Source organism: Crinia signifera, chromosome 8 (genome assembly GCF_055691185.1).
Source record: "Crinia signifera chromosome 8, ASM5569118v1, whole genome shotgun sequence".
Taxonomy (NCBI): Eukaryota; Metazoa; Chordata; class Amphibia; order Anura; family Myobatrachidae; genus Crinia; species Crinia signifera.
In genome coordinates, this window is record NC_139224.1 from 134,907,907 (window position 1) to 134,923,647 (window position 15,741).

The 15,741-nt window shown below is 46.2% G+C and overlaps 1 protein-coding gene and 1 non-coding gene across 8 annotated transcripts in view; both read left to right on the forward strand.

The window, feature by feature from the left end:
• LOC146026491 (ATP-dependent RNA helicase A protein-like) overlaps window positions 1–15,741 on the forward strand; it is a 108,420-nt gene that overhangs the window by 44,704 nt on the left and 47,975 nt on the right. For all 7 annotated transcript variants that reach the window (XM_083157203.1, XM_083157204.1, XM_083157205.1 and 4 more), the window contains 6 exons: window positions 664–712; window positions 1,882–2,030; window positions 2,741–2,787; window positions 4,762–4,892; window positions 13,483–13,572; window positions 15,302–15,463. In XM_083157203.1, coding sequence (XP_083013329.1) covers window positions 664–712; window positions 1,882–2,030; window positions 2,741–2,787; window positions 4,762–4,892; window positions 13,483–13,572; window positions 15,302–15,463 — 628 coding nt within the window. The remainder of the gene's footprint in view (window positions 1–663; window positions 713–1,881; window positions 2,031–2,740; window positions 2,788–4,761; window positions 4,893–13,482; window positions 13,573–15,301; window positions 15,464–15,741) is intronic.
• On the forward strand, window positions 890–992 carry LOC146030045 (U6 spliceosomal RNA). Its single transcript, XR_014455559.1, has one exon. It is a non-coding gene; the product is annotated as a U6 spliceosomal RNA (small nuclear RNA).

Consider the following 15,741-nt stretch of genomic DNA (forward strand, 5'->3'; position numbering starts at 1 on the left):
GTTTCCCCTGATCTATGACACCCGCTGAGCAGGTGTCTAACTTGCGGCAATGTGGGGCAGGAGGCATAGCGCAGGGACGATATTTTGTACTGCGTGCCTGCCTCTTGCCTAATTTATGAACGGTCAGCATCGCTGACCGTTCCGCCCATGCAGCTATCGACTTCGACAGCTGCAGGCGGCGATGCCCTATGCCCACAGCAGGAACAGTGCTGTCCCTGCTGCTGGCTCTGAGCTGCGCTGGGGATCTCGCGTGAGTAGCGAGATCATGCGCAATGAGCCGGCCGGGGGGAGGAGACGGCGCATCAGTGTTAATCTCCAGGAGGGGACATCGGCGGAGAGGGGAGTTAGCGCTCCCCCGCTACGGCGGACAAGATGTTGATACATCTTGTTGGTCTCCAGGCGAAGCAGGAAGTGTTATAGCGGCGCGTTTAAGAGGGAGCTGCCATTACACAGCTCCTATATCTCCTAAAGAAATAATTTTAAACTGCGGGGATGGATTTACATGCAGTAGGAGACGATGGAGAGGCGTATCCTTCCGGGCAGGAGCGCGGCGGCAGCTGACTCCATTGTCTCCCGCAGTTCTGCCCCTGGTTTGGCACTTGCAGGATTGAGCACTGTTTTAAGCAGCCTCTTTCATTCTTTTACTTTTATTTCATTTTACAGATTGGGCAGCACTAGGCCTCCTACAGGAAACCGAGAAAGGGAATTGTCGGTAAGTACCAAAATCCTGCTGTTTTAAGGATTTTTTGCATTAAATAAAGTTTGTGTAATTTGAACCATCAGAAAGCAATGATGTCTCTAAATCAGTCACGCACAAAAACCATCTTTATTTTGAAATTTTCAATATAGTCAGTCAACCTGTACTCCATAAAATAGAACATGGTCATTCTCGCTTCAGCAGCACATATACTAAAATTGGGCAACACGGAGAAGATTAGCATGACCCTCTGCACAAGGATGACATGCAAATTCATGAATAATTCCATTTTTTACTGATATCCACCTTGTATTTGATCACTAATAACCCGCCATCTTCAAATGACAGAAATTCTCCTAAAAAATCTTGGGTGATCGTTTTAGGGGGAAACTTTAGATAATCATGATTTGGAAAGCACTAAATACTCTAGCTAACTCTATTATGGGTAATCAAGTTCCTTTAAACCCCAATTTTATCCTACTGTCCATAGATATCCCTGACGCATCTCATTCCAAAAATAAATGATTTACTTATATGGTACTGGCAGCTAGGTGCGCCATAGCCTCAGCACGGAAATCAGATGAGTTGCCCACTATGAACAAGATTGTAGCTCAAATATAGCACATACATTCCATGGAATATATCACTAGCATATTAAGGGGATCTTGTAAAAATATTTGCAAGGTTGGGGAAAATTGGACCTCATATTTTGGAGGTCCCCGCTGCATATAATTGATTGCCTACAGGCTTGGTACACATACATCATGCTTTAACATAACTGACAGTTTAGCGATGGCGTCTTCCAGTCAGGTTCTCCCTAATTCCCACCAAACATCCCACCTAATTCCCACCAACCCTTTTCGTTTTCTCCTCTTACCATGTTTCTGCCTCTTCCTCTCTTTTTCTTTTACACTTTCTCTTGTCTATTAAAAGAAAGACTTAGATGGGACTCAATAACTTACATATTTGCTAGATCTTCAGGTCTACTTCATGGTTATTTTGTTTAATAGGAATTTTTCTAGCGGCTATAGCCTATTCATTTATATGATGTGATGTAATTATATCACTGGACCTCTGCGTACACATTTGATCTGTCTCTCACCTCTAATGAAACACTTTCCTATTCAGTTGCAGCCACTATACAATTTGGCCAACAATATATATTTTACCCTCTGTATGTTTAGACTTTGAAGTCTGAAAAGGTGAACCCGTCTGCAGCGCTGCATGGGAACTGGACACTTGAGAATGCAAAACGTCGTCTTTATCAGTTTCTTAACGAAGAAAAGGTAGAAGCACAATACAATGTCGAAGAAGCAGGGCCTAAACAAAAAAGGTTGGTTTGTCGAATGATCAGATCTTTATTCACTGAAATACTTGATTCTCTGAAAATATTGGCGTGTAAGGTTAGCAGGCCAATAAGCAGGGCAAATTTATGAATACTGAGCAGCGCTGAACATTCCACCCCCTGCAGCAATCATCTTCAACAGCTGCAGGGTGGCGCTGCCCTATCCCCACAGCACCATCCCTGCTGCTCTTTCCCGCCAGTGTTGTGAACACTAGGATCCGATCCATTGGGGTGTCAACTTCATCCCATTGTACGTACATGAACACTTTTCTCAGTGGTAGCCAGTATCAGTCGCAATAAGGGAAAGAGGGGTCGTGTTACAGTGAAACGTAGGGCTGGCATGTTTGCTTGGGATGCGGTCATTAGGTCTACCAGCATTTGGTTGACAGTCATTAGTCGTATGCACATGAAATAGGTCGATATAAGTTTTTCATTTTATTTACAAAAAAAAAGGTGGTTTTTCATACTTTACTACTGAAGTGGACATAGAGTGAAAATATAATAATAGTGTGCTAAGTCTAGCGAGGCAACATGCCCAAAAGCAAGTCAACAGAATGAAAAACTCATGTCGACCCTTTTCCACATCGACCTGATGCTTGTGTTGACCTAATGACCATGTCGGCCTAAGTTCTGTGGACCCTATGACCCATACCTGTTTGTTGTGTGATGTGTATGAAATCCTTCATCTGTCTCTGCAGGTACTTCCTTGCAGAGATCAGCCTGCCTGTGAAGCAGCTTGGACGAGGTAAGTGTGGTGTGATTTTATTCTTCGGTACAGTTTTACCCTGGTGGATAATTGGGAAATTCTTACATACCTTGCACGTGACTTTCCTTACTGCGAAGTATGTTCCATGCACAGGAGCAGTGACACCTGCAGGCATTAGGGAGATACTGGTTTCCGCAAAAAAACAAACAAACACATTTTACACTGACAACAAACGTGATTCTTTCATTTTCATTTTGTTCATTAACAAATGTGTCCATACTGAAACAAGTCTTTGCTATGGTACCAGGGGCGGGATGCAATTTCAAAGATGTGGTTAAATCGGTACTTATTTCCTAGCACGGCGCCCGTCTCATTGATTGTATGCCTTAAGGTGCCCACAGACGCATCAATTATCGAATGCGTTTTGTACTTTTTAAGCACAAATCTTATGTACAATTATTGGAAGGTGTTTATGGGCTTGTGCGATGCGCGTTCCCAGGAGCCCGATATTGTATGTCTAAAAAAGTACGTGCTGCACGTACTTTTTAGACTACATCTGAAATTTAACAGTACAAACATGGGTTCATCACATCGCATCGCATGCATCCAAGTGCACATTGCATCGCAAGCTGGAAGAAAAATTGTATAGAACCATTGTACAGACAAAAACGCATAGCACAGTACAATTGTAGCGTCTGTGGGCACCTTTACTTAAGGCATACGATCAATTCAATTGAAACTATTTTTTAATTGTATGGATCTCATCTTATGCATCCATAAGGTGCATGAGATCCATAAGATGCTATAAGATAAAAATCGTGAGCCCCCAATAACCATTGTTAACGCCACCAGCACTATCAACGCCAACCCGAAGCGTGGCGAGCCCGCGAGGGGCGGCAGTACGCGTCCTCCGACCTTTTCATACCCCCCACTATCCATGGAGTGGATTTTATATAGTGTGACGAGCGCAGCGAGCCACCGAGCCCGAAGCGTGGCGAGCGCAGCGGACTACTTCACATGTATTCCGTGGGGCTCGCTGCGCTCGCCATGCTTCGGGCTCGGTGGCTTGCTGCACTCGCCACACTATATAAAATCAACTCCATGCCGACGGGATCCCGATGGTCAGTATCCAGACTGCTGGTGCTCCAACAAGGGGGCGAGCACAAAGAAGTGCCCCTGGCAGTGGGATCCCCACTGTCAGGCATTTAAACAGTCTGGCACCCTTGCCTAATGCCATTCTATAGGCTTCTTGCTGCATTATTTCCTGACTGAGGTCCAGTCGTATCCCTCCCGGTGTTCTCCCACAGTTCAAACGGGAATCTCTTGTATAACAAAGGACAGCTCTTATTCGCCGATGTCCCTTTGTGATTCCACTCGCAATTGTACAAACATACGTCATTACTAGACACTGCTGTGTTGCATTCAGTGCGCGATGCATCCCGTGCAAAATGCAGTGCTTATTATATCCTGTCCTAATGCCCTCTATGCAAGTAGAGCTGTAGTTAGGCTTGTCGGGTAGCCCAGCACAATTGAGATGGAAGCGGTACATCTGTCAGAACAGACTTAGGTCTACAGTCATTAGGTCGACTGTCCCCAAGGTGGACATGGCTCAAGGTCGACATGGGCCAAGGTCGACATGGTTTTAGGTCGACCGTCATTAGGTCGACATGAGTTTTTCACTGGTTTTTTTTTTACCTGAATGTCGACACAGTCGACATGGACACAGTTGGAGCTGAACTGCAGCACCTCGCTTCGCTCGCAATGCTTCGGGCACGGTGCCTCGCTGCGCTCGGCACACTATTTTATTCTCCCACCACGCCCTAGTGGATGGTAGGGCATGAAATACCGCCTGTCGGCTCAAAAAACAGTGAATGGCCCATGTCGACCTTCCGGGGTCGACCTAATGACTGTCGACCTAAGTCTGGTCTGACAGATGACCGTTTCCCAATTGAGATGCCTCTGTTTGTTACATTGTGATATCAGCCTCTACCACTAATACTGTTTTCCTCGTAGTTCTCAATGCTCGAGAACGTTGTTCCACCAAGAAATTGGCAGCACAGTCTTGTGCCTTAACAATTGTGCGACAGTTGTTTCATGCTGGTGTTATTGAAGCAGAAGTAGAAGTGAAGAGGAAGCGAGATGATGTGAGTTACACATAGCAAACAAATGACTTGTTCCGTTCAGGGGCAAAGCGGTTTCTGGGGGCACAAAGTTATATCTGACTATTGATTGAAACTTTTTTTTTCTGTATTATGCCGTGGGGACACTTGAGCTTCTAAAGGCAGCACTTCATCTATGCTTCCTGTACCCTCACAGTTTTACTTATTTACATTTCATTGCATTATTTTCTTTATGACTTTTGTTATTGCAGCCTAGTGTTATTTGTGACTCTCTGTAGTCCTGTCTGCTCCCCCCCCCCCCCCATGTAGCCCTACCCCTCTGTACCCTTACCCCTAACTCATTAACAACTGACTTTATACTACTAGTGAGATGGCTTCATTGCACTATTCATTGTATTTATTCTATCTTTGTGAACTTGTGTAAGCCTTCTACATAGTGTTTTTTTGTTGTTTGTTTTTTATAATTCAAATGAGTTTGAACTAGCTCTTCCCCTTCCATACCAAAGCAGGTTTAGTAAGCCAGTTTAATGTAATTGCCCATTGAAGCTGGGCATATATAGTCTGCACGGCATCCTATTACTTTTTGTCAATAGATTTTTACTTAACCTGGGCAGACTGCCTGCTGCCACAGACCTCCCATAGTGACCTGCCATGGGCGGAACAGGTTAGTGTCCAGGTACCTCAAACACTGTGGTATCAATTTAATAAAAGTTATAAAAGAAGAGGTGATGTTGCCCATAGCAACCATTCAGAGTTTGGGCCTAATTCATTACCGATTGGAAGGGGCCGAATCCATGTGTGACACTGGATGCACTCTCTGTGCTCTGTTTGGTTGTCTGTGTTGGTTCTTGCTGGCGGTCTGCTGTTCTGTTTTGTTTCTCCTTCTCTCCAGCCTCCTTGCGGGCTTTGTTAAACAATAACTTTCTTGCCAAGGCTGCCTGAGGTATGGAGGGGGAGAAGCCAGTTCAGACTCATTTAATTCTTATAGTGCCCTCTTCCACGACCTACAGTCATCTCCATAAATATTGGTACATTGACACAATTCTCATATTTTGGTCTCTATACACCACCAGAATGGATTTGAAATTAAACAAACAAGATGTGCTTTAACTGCAGACTATCAGCTTTAATTTGAGGGTATTTACATTCAAATCAGGTGATTGGTGTCGGAATTACAACAGTATATATACATATATATATATATATATATATATATATATATATATATATATATATATATATATATATATATATATATATATATATTATATATTAGGGCGGAGTGAAAAAATTGAATTTGAGATATTCAAAATCGGCTAGTGTGGAAAAGTTGTGACTTGACTTGAATAAGAAACGTGCAAAAGCTTTTTGATCCGAGTCAACATCTTCTGTTCTGGCAAGAGACCTAAAGTTTCACTTTTTAGGTGAAAATAATGAAACCTATGAAGAAGCTCCCATCGAGTTAAAATTATGTCAGGATGTCTTAGAGTTGTTTATTAATATACTGTAGCATAGTAAAAAGAGTATGAGCTTGTCCTAGTGCAAAGTTATTGACTTTGGCGGGAGAAAAAAAATCCCTGATAACTGACCCGTTTTCATGGTCACAATTGTAAATATTGTGTGTTTTCACCCGAAAGTGTGTTTTTGGGGGGGTAGAAAACGGCACCCAAATTAAGTCTTATCTCGCACCCTTCGCAGGGCCAAATTAACTTAAAAGTGCTCGCACTCCTATGGAGGTGCGAGCACTTTTAAGCTAATTCGGCCCATCGTAAAGTACACCGGGTGCCGTGATGATCCGCACATAATAGGATTGTCCCCTTTGTTATTATTTTCAATACACACAATATATCTGATTTTAGAATTATGGCTTGAAAGTTGCTGTGTCAAATTTTTGCATGGCAAATGGGTGTGATATGAGTTGTCGACAGTGACCATGTTGACATTCATGGATATGTCGACATGATGAACTGTCAACAAACCATCCCTGGTTGAATAGTGGTCTCATACCATTTCTCATAGGCAGTTCCAGCTTCTCAGTAGACCTGTAATACTCTTTTTCTTACGGCCAGTGGTGGATGCTGGGGTGTGGGTATTCCGGGCTGGAGGTCCGGGCACCAAGGAGTAGAAACTTCTTGTGGCTAGTGCAGCCCCAGGCTCCGCCCCCCTAATACCCCTTCCTGTCCTCAGAGACCAGTTTTTTCCTTGGTGCTCTGAGGAACAGGCACCACGCTAAGGAGAGGGCATTTTTAGCCCTAGTTTACTTCTATTTTTTTTTTTTTTTTAACACAGCCGTCAGACTCGCAGCGCTGCTGCGGCTGACGGCAGAGACCTCTCCCGGCGTCTGGTGGACGGACCTGTCGGCCGCTCGCACCAGACACCTCAGGCACTTGGAGGGAGCTGCAGCCGGGAGAAGCACAGGTAAGCGGCTTCCCTTTGAAGGGGAGCCGGATATCGCGGCTCACACCGCCGGCGGAGGGGGCGCCGCCGGAGGCCTGGCAGCAGTACTCAGCTCATGCTGAGAAACCGCTAGACCACCAGGGGTTTCTGCGTAAGCATCTCTCTCTGCGAAAAGGGAGTTACGCTGGTGGTTCCAGGAGGGGACGGGGTACAAGATAACTCCGCCCCCATGCTCGCGGCAATGGCCTGTCCTGGGTTCCCGCCGCGAGCGCTCCTCTCCTCCCCCCTGTGTCACAGCGGGGGCCATTTTAGCTCACTTGCTGCCTGCCTGCTAAACGGAGAGGAGCTTAAGAAATCGCCCCCCTTTGCCTCCACTGTTATCAGTGACAGGTTGTATTATCCTCACCTCACTTATATGGTGAAGGTGTAGGAAACAAAGTGCCGAATCCTGTGTGTATGTGTTGTGTGAGGGATTGAATACTGCAGTGTAATTTTTCTGTCTTTGTTATTTTCCACAGTTTGTTATGTTGATGTGAGTATTCATATACCACATCTCTCTCTGTAGATCTGACAGAGAGCGCAGTATTAGTTCACTGATTTTTTTATTTAGTGACTGACAATTCCCACATACAATATTACTGGTGTATTTGGTTAACTCAGGTTACAAATTTACTGGGATACATACACATATCATGGCAGAAAAGGGGAAATCCCGTAGGCCTGGTCCCGCTCCAGTGTTGCACGCATATACTTGCACAGTGTGCAAAGAAAATGTTGCTAGTGCAGAGAAGAACCACACAGGCCTCTGTGACCGTTGCTCTCAGCCGGGTCCTAGTTCGCAACCCAATGCGGATGTTCCCTGCAGACCGGACTGGGCGGCAGACCTGTCCTCTGCGATGAGGGAATTAGCTTCCCAGCTGGCAGCGTCACGTAACCCCGCTGCCGCAGCGGCTCCCCAAGTCCAGCCCCAGCCAGAACCTGCTTGGGTAGCAGGCCTATCTCAGTCAGTCCAGGGTTTGGTGCAGGTTTCATCCTCACTACAAAATGTTCTGACAGGGTCTAGTACAAATAGACCGTCCAGGCGTGAGGCAACTCAGCCTCCTTTACAGGACACAGATGATGATGAGGGTAATACAACTGGAGACGATCAGGACGGGGATGCTATTGATATAGTGGATGATGTGGACACTGATACTGAGGATCACATGTCTCAAGCCAGAGTAGATAACTTAATTAAATTGATACGGCTCACTTTCAATATTAAGGAGCCGGATACTCAGGCCACTGCAGAGGGCGTACATACTGAACCAATGTTCAAACGCAAAAAGAAAGATAGTGCTTTTTTCCCTCAATCAAAGCAGTTGGATGATCTGTTTGAAGAAGCCTGGAAGCATCCAAACAGGAAATTTCTTGTGTCTAAGCGGATTTCATCTTTTTATCCCCTCCCAGATAGCCACAAGAAATGGGATGATCCCCCTCAGGTGGACGCTCATGTCACCAGGTTAATTAAGGCAACGGCCCTGCCCATACCTGATGTAACATCCTTGAAAGATCCAGTTGATAAAAAGCTGGATCAGTTTCTCAAGTCCATATACGTTAATGCAGGGGCAGCAGTTAGACCTAGCTATTCGGCAGCCTGGACAGCCAGAGCTATAGCGCACTGGGCAGATGCACTCCTGGAGGGCCTTCAGTCGGGAACTAAAAGATCTGAGTTGTTGTCTTTTGTGGACAATATTAGAGAGGCTAGTTCCTACCTAAGTGAGGGTGTGTTGGATGCGGGAATATTTGCATCAAAAATTTCTGCAGTATCTGTGGCCGCACGCAGAGCCCTCTGGCTCAGATCTTGGAAAGCCGATAACGATTCCAAGAAAGCTTTGGAAGCCCTACCTTTTACAGGGGGCATTCTCTTTGGAGCGGAATTGGACAAGATTGTCACTTCCATTGCAGCCTCAAAGTCTGCTTTTTTGCCCACAGGAACCTCTAAACCAAGGCAACAGGCCTTTCGGTTTTTTCGTCCCTCCAGGGGCAGATCACATTATACAGGATCTTGGCCAACTAGGTCACAACAGCCCTCACAAAAGACGCAGAAGTCCAAGCCCAAACAGGGTTGGGCAGCTCGTCGCCAGGCCCCAAAACAGGCTGAAAAGCCAGCGGCCTGACGCCGGGCACACCAAGAAAGTGCCATGGGTGGGGGGCCGTCTTCTGGAGTTTGCGGAGACCTGGTCAGGTTCCACATCGGACTCCTGGGTGTTGGATCTAATATCGCGAGGGTATGCTCTAACTTTTTGCTCCAGACCCCCAACACAATTCTTTACAACGGGCCTCCCACAAGACCCGCTCAAGGCAGTAGCCCTCGAGACTGCAGTCTCAACTCTGTTGGAACAGAAGGTGATCATACCTGTTCCACATTCCCAAAGGGGGACAGGTTTCTATTCGAATCTGTTCCTGGTCAGCAAACCAGATGGGTCCTTCCGTCCGATATTGAATCTCAAGAGACTCAATGTGTTCCTGCGGGTACCAAAATTCAGGATGGAGTCCTTGAGCTCCATTCTAAGCACCCTAGAACCAGGAGATCTGATGACCTCACTGGACATACAAGATGCATATTTGCATATTCCAATCAAGCAGGAGCATCAGAGATTTCTCAGATTTGCGATATTGGATCGCCACTTTCAGTTTCGTGCTCTCCCGTTCGGGCTCTCAACAGCCCCCCGGGTGTTTACGAAAGTCATGGCGGTAATGGCGGCTCGCCTGCACCTCGAAGGCATTCGAATTCTCCCTTACCTGGACGACTTACTAATAGTAGCACAATCACAGGAGGAAATCCAGAACCACCTACAGATTGCTCTGGACATGCTCCAATCCCACGGGTGTATAATCAACTGGAAGAAATCCAGCTTGACTCCCTCATCCACCATGATACATCTGGGAGCACTAATAGATACAGATGCCCAGAGAGTTTTTCTTCCCAAGAAGAAAATACAGGACATTCACTCACAAATCCAGGCGTTTCTGTCTCAAGGCAGAGTGTCAGTGCATCTCTGCATGACACTAATGGGAAAACTGGTATCCACGTTTCCGATGCTGGAATTTGGGCAGTTCCACTCCCGAACACTCCAGCTGGCCCTGTAGTCCCGCTGGAACCGATCACACACGGATTTGAAAAGACAGTTCCTCACCATATCAAACATGGTCAGACAGTCCCTACAGTGGTGGCTGCTGTCGGACAATCTGAGGAAAGGAAAGTCCTTCGCAAGCCACAATTACATCATTGTGACAACAGATGCCAGCCTGATAGGCTGGGGAGCTGTGACCCTAGACCAGTCATTCCAGGGCCGGTGGTCACAAAAGGAAACAAAGTTACCAATAAATGTGCTGGAACTAAGGGCCATCTCCCGGACGTTCGAACAGTCAGGAACCCTTCTTCACGGAAGACCAGTCAGAATACAATCAGACAACGCGACGGCAGTCGCGTACGTGAACCATCAAGGGGGGACCCGGAGCCGAGCAGCCATGCGGGAAGTGTCCCAGATCCTGCTGTGGGCAGAGAAATTCCTACTCACCTTGTCGGCAGTATACATTCCAGGAGTGTTGAACTGGGAGGCGGACTTCCTGAGTCGGCAGACGATCCACTCAGGGGAATGGTCCCTCCATCCAGAAGTGTTCTCAATCCTGACAAGCCAGTGGGGAATGCCACAGGTCGACCTTATGGCCTCAAAACACAACAAAAAACTCCCCCTGTACGGAGCCAGAACAAGGGACCCACAGGCATGTCTGGTAGACGCACTATCAGCACCCTGGCCGTTTCAAAGGGTGTTCGCATTTCCGCCAATTCCTCTAATCTCCCGGCTACTTCGACGCCTCAAGAGAGAGAGGGTGACCATGATCCTAGTGGCCCCGAATTGGCCGAGACGATCATGGTACCCAGACCTACTACAGATGGCCAAGGCACCACCGTTTCCCTTGCCCCTCCGACCAGACCTCCTGTCACAAGGACCGTGCCTACACCCCGACTTAGCCAGACTGGGTGGCTATTGAAGAGTCGATCCTGAGCAGGAGAGGTTTTCCTCCTACAGTCATTAAGACGCTGCTGGCGGCAAGAAAGCCATCGTCAGCTAGGGTGTACCACAGAGTCTGGCAAAGGTATTTCCTTTGGTGTGAACCCAGGAGGTTCAACCCAAGGCTATACAGGTTGGATAGGGTCCTAGGATTTTTACAATCAGGCCTGGACATGGGGTTGAGCCATTCATCCTTGAAGGTTCAAGTGTCGGCTCTCTCTGTCCTTTTCCAGAGGAAGATCGCTACTTCATCTACAATCCATACATTTCTGCAGGGAGCTCTTCACCTACAACCTCCCATACGTCCACCAGCAAACCCATGGGATCTTACTTTGGTGCTAAAAAGTTTGATGAAGGCCCCATTCGAACCCTTGGAATCAGTTTCTCTTTCATGGCTTACTCTGAAGACTATTTTCTTGCTAGCCATTGCCTCGGCGCGCAGAGTATCAGATTTAGGGGCCCTCTCCTGTAAGGCCCCACTGCTCATCTTTCATGAAGATAGAGCAGTTCTCAGAACTAGACTGGACTACCTCCCAAAGGTTGTATCCCGATTTCATATAAATCAGGAAATAGTAGTGCCACTTTATAGTACAACCACAGATTCGCAGGATAACGAGGTTTCCTTGGACGTTGTTCGAGCCCTAAAAATTTATGTGAACAGATAAGAAAGTCTGATTCTCTCTTTGTTCTCTTTGATGCCCGGAAGCTGGGTTGGCCTGCTTCAAAATGCACATTGGCTAGGTGGCTAAGGTCTACCATAAGGCAAGCGTACTTGTTGGCGGGGCGACCAGTACCGCATTCGATAAGGGCGCATTCCACCAGGTCTGTGGGGGCATCGTGGGCCCTGAGGGCAGGGGTCTCGGCGGAGAGCATCTGCAGGGCAGCCACGTGGTCTTCGGCTCACACGTTCATCAAATTCTATCGATTCGACACCTTCGCCTCGGCCGATGCGGCCTTTGGCAGGGGTGCCCTCAGTGCAGCTCGGGAGCGGTCCCACCCTTAGGGACACAGCTTTAGGACGTCCCACACCCCAGCATCCACCACTGGCCGTAAGAAAAAAGGGGATTTTTGGTTCTTACCTGTAAAATCCTTTTTTCAGAGGCCAAGGTGGATGCTGGGCGCCCGCCCTACCGCTCCAAATCTTGCAGTTACTTAGTTATAGTTCACATTTTAATGTTCTGTTGATTGAAGGTTCAAAAAGTTGAATGGTTCCCCTCTCCTATACCTGTTCCTCGGCTTGTTAAAGTTAAAAACTGGTCTCTGAGGACAGGAAGGGGTATTAGGGGGGCGGAGCCTGGGGCTGCTCTAGCCACAAGAAGTTTCTACTCCTTGGTGCCCGGACCTCCAGCCCGGAATACCCACACCCCAGCATCCACCTTGGCCTCTGAAAAAAGGATTTTACAGGTAAGAACCAAAAATCCCCTTTTCTGTCACGCCTGGGGTCTGAGTCAATGTGACGAAGGCCTCAGGCGTAGGCTTGTACCGATTAATGAATCAAGGAGGCTTGATTAGACTCTTGTCTAATTGTACCATAGTGCACCCAGAGCAGGAAGCAGGCAGGAGTAAAAGTACAATCAGTTTTATTGAAACCGATGATAACAAGGAAGATTGTACTTAGCAACTGGCAGAGAGTAACGTATGCACGGCAACAGGAATGACTATGACAAAGAAGATGATAAAGATGCAGTGCAGCGCACTGTTGAAGTTTTTATAGCACTATGACCTGATAACCACACTGAGGGCAAAGTACGTTACTTGGGGTTGCCTGGGAATACTGTTGACTTGGAATGATGATTAGAACATCGATGACTGGAGCGAAGTGAAAGTTTGATTTAGGATGGTTTAGTTTGTCCCAATACTTTTGGACCCTTAAAAAGTGAGAAACCATTGTAATTCCTACACCGTTCACCTGATTTGGATGTAAATAACCTCAAATTAAAGCTGAAAGTCTGCAGTTAAAGCACGTCTTGCTTGTTTCATTTCAAATCCATTGTGGTGGTGTATAGAGACCAAAATATGATAATTGTGTCAATGTCGCTATTTATGGACCTGACTGTATACCATGTCATGATGCTCCAGTGTCCCTCATGGATTCAGTGAAATTAATTTAACCAATAATGTACCAAAATTATGATTATTTTTTTTCTTGTTGTGAACAGGATGATTCATACCGACTGAACCTTAGTCCTCATGTCCAAAAACAACTACAAGGTCTTATTGAAGAGCTGAACATTGCGTTACCCTATCCTGTAAATATCTTTTCTTCATTTCTCTTGAGTTTTTGCTAGAAACAGTAGGGCTTTTTTAAATGCAGGTCTTTCAAAACAGAACTGAAGTCACCATATGCAAATCTATTCTACTTGTTTCTTTGTCTCTCAGTTAACTAGTGTCAAAACATTGTAAATAAAAGCCTATTGGCTTAAATGTATTTAAGAGTTTGTCACTAAAGTCTATGTGCCTGAAAAGTAGGGTAGCCAATCCCGGGATCGGCGAGATCCCGGGATTTGGCCCCAAAATGTCTAGGATTTTTAACTGCTTGTGCAGTCTAATCCCGGGCACCTGCTCAGATGCTATCCGGCTGTACCCAACCCCTGAGTGTGGCCTGCACAGTGTGACTTTTGACTGGCACGCTGCACAGCCGCAGTGTCGCTTCCCAGATACTGGCCATACTTCCTGCTGCGCAGATGCTGCCATCCGCCTGGAGGCACCAGACCCCCAGCACCGCTACTCTCTGCCCTGCTCACGGCCACAAGCCCATGAAAGTAAATATGCAGGGTGGCTGGTGTTGGAGCGATGGTGTGTGTTTTTTTTAAGGTATGTCAAAAAAATGCCCCGGGATTGGCATCCCTACTGAATGCTAAGGATGAGTTTCTACTGAAGGCTCTTGGTTCAACATGAGTAACTTTATGTCCTCTTCCTGTGCAGTGACCCCATCTATCTCTGCCACATCCAATGAATAACACACAATGTATTGGGGACAGCACAAAACGCTGAATAAAATGTAAATGTCCTTGCAAGTGCTGTGGCTATCGCCCCCTCCAGGTGATCATCCTCCAAGCTTACACTTACATGCACCCAGGAACGATTTATTGCTTTGCTCAAGCCATCTGATGCTGTGATCTTGCCGTGACACCTGTCATCTGATCCATAAAGTTAGTTGAGATGCTGGTTGGAAATTAAGCTGGCCATACACTACTGCGATCTCTTGCAGCAGTGTGTGGCCAGCCAATCCCCCACAAGCCGCGATATATCACGAGGCCCTTTGACATGTGATGGATCGCATGCAACCTCTGTTCCCCGCTGCCGGGAGGAGGGCAGAATGGCGGACCTGCATGCCGGTCCGATGTGAATGGAACCGTGCATCGGACCTGAGGGTACATCACACGCACCCGATTTGGGATGATTTCTCGGCCCATTGGTAGCGAGTGAAATTGGCCCAAATCTCAGTAGTGTTTAGATGCCTTTGCAGGGAAGATCTGATGACCCGGCACTATCACCAAATTGATTTATTTTTTTATACTGTGGTCAGTCTGTGGTCTATCAGACACACATCACAAAATCCTACTCTGTGCTGTGGTTTCCCTACCATAGGAAAGGGAGCCTTGAGTAGGTGAAATGGGATGAAGCCCCACGAACACCATCTGAAGATAGCGTTAGTATCACAGGGTCCCCTCATGTATTTTTTTATTTACAAATAGATTACAGTAAATCTGAAGAAATTCGCATTTCCTATTACAAGTATAGGCAATGAGATCTGCTTACTATAAAAAAATAACTAATATTAAGAGCTTGGAGGAGAGAATAGTGTGAATTTTCAAATGACTTCTTAGTACATTTTAGTGTTACTAAAATTATGTAATATGTTTGTGAAAACACTAGTTTTCACATTATTTTAAGGAAAATAACATTGATAAATAGTCTTTAAAATTTTGTAGTTTTCCTGTAATGTTCCTTCTACAGCACATTGTTTCTTTACAGCCTCAGGATCCCAGTCAGCCTGTGTCCCTTAATATAGGAAAGTTGCTACATTTTGAGCCATCTGTGCGGCAGATACATTCTGGAGTGGTACCATGGTCACCACCACAGGCGAACTTGAACCCATGGACCAACACTATTATTGACCAGGGTCCAATGGCATTTGTGAGTATTAATAGATTACATTCTCTGTACAGATGCTGTGTAACAATATGTTCAATTTGCAGCAAAGTGATATTTTTATGAAGTTTCAAGAAAGATATATATCTTTTATGTCCTTAGTTTACAGTGTACATTCACCGCCATCCTTTTAACTATTATTTTTGGGAAGCACTGGTCACTTCCTGCTCCAGTCCTGTGTCTATTTCCTGGACATATGAGATGTCTCTTTGATGTCAGTGGGTCTGAATCTGGCCGCTGGCCCCTCCTCTTCCTGAAATTTG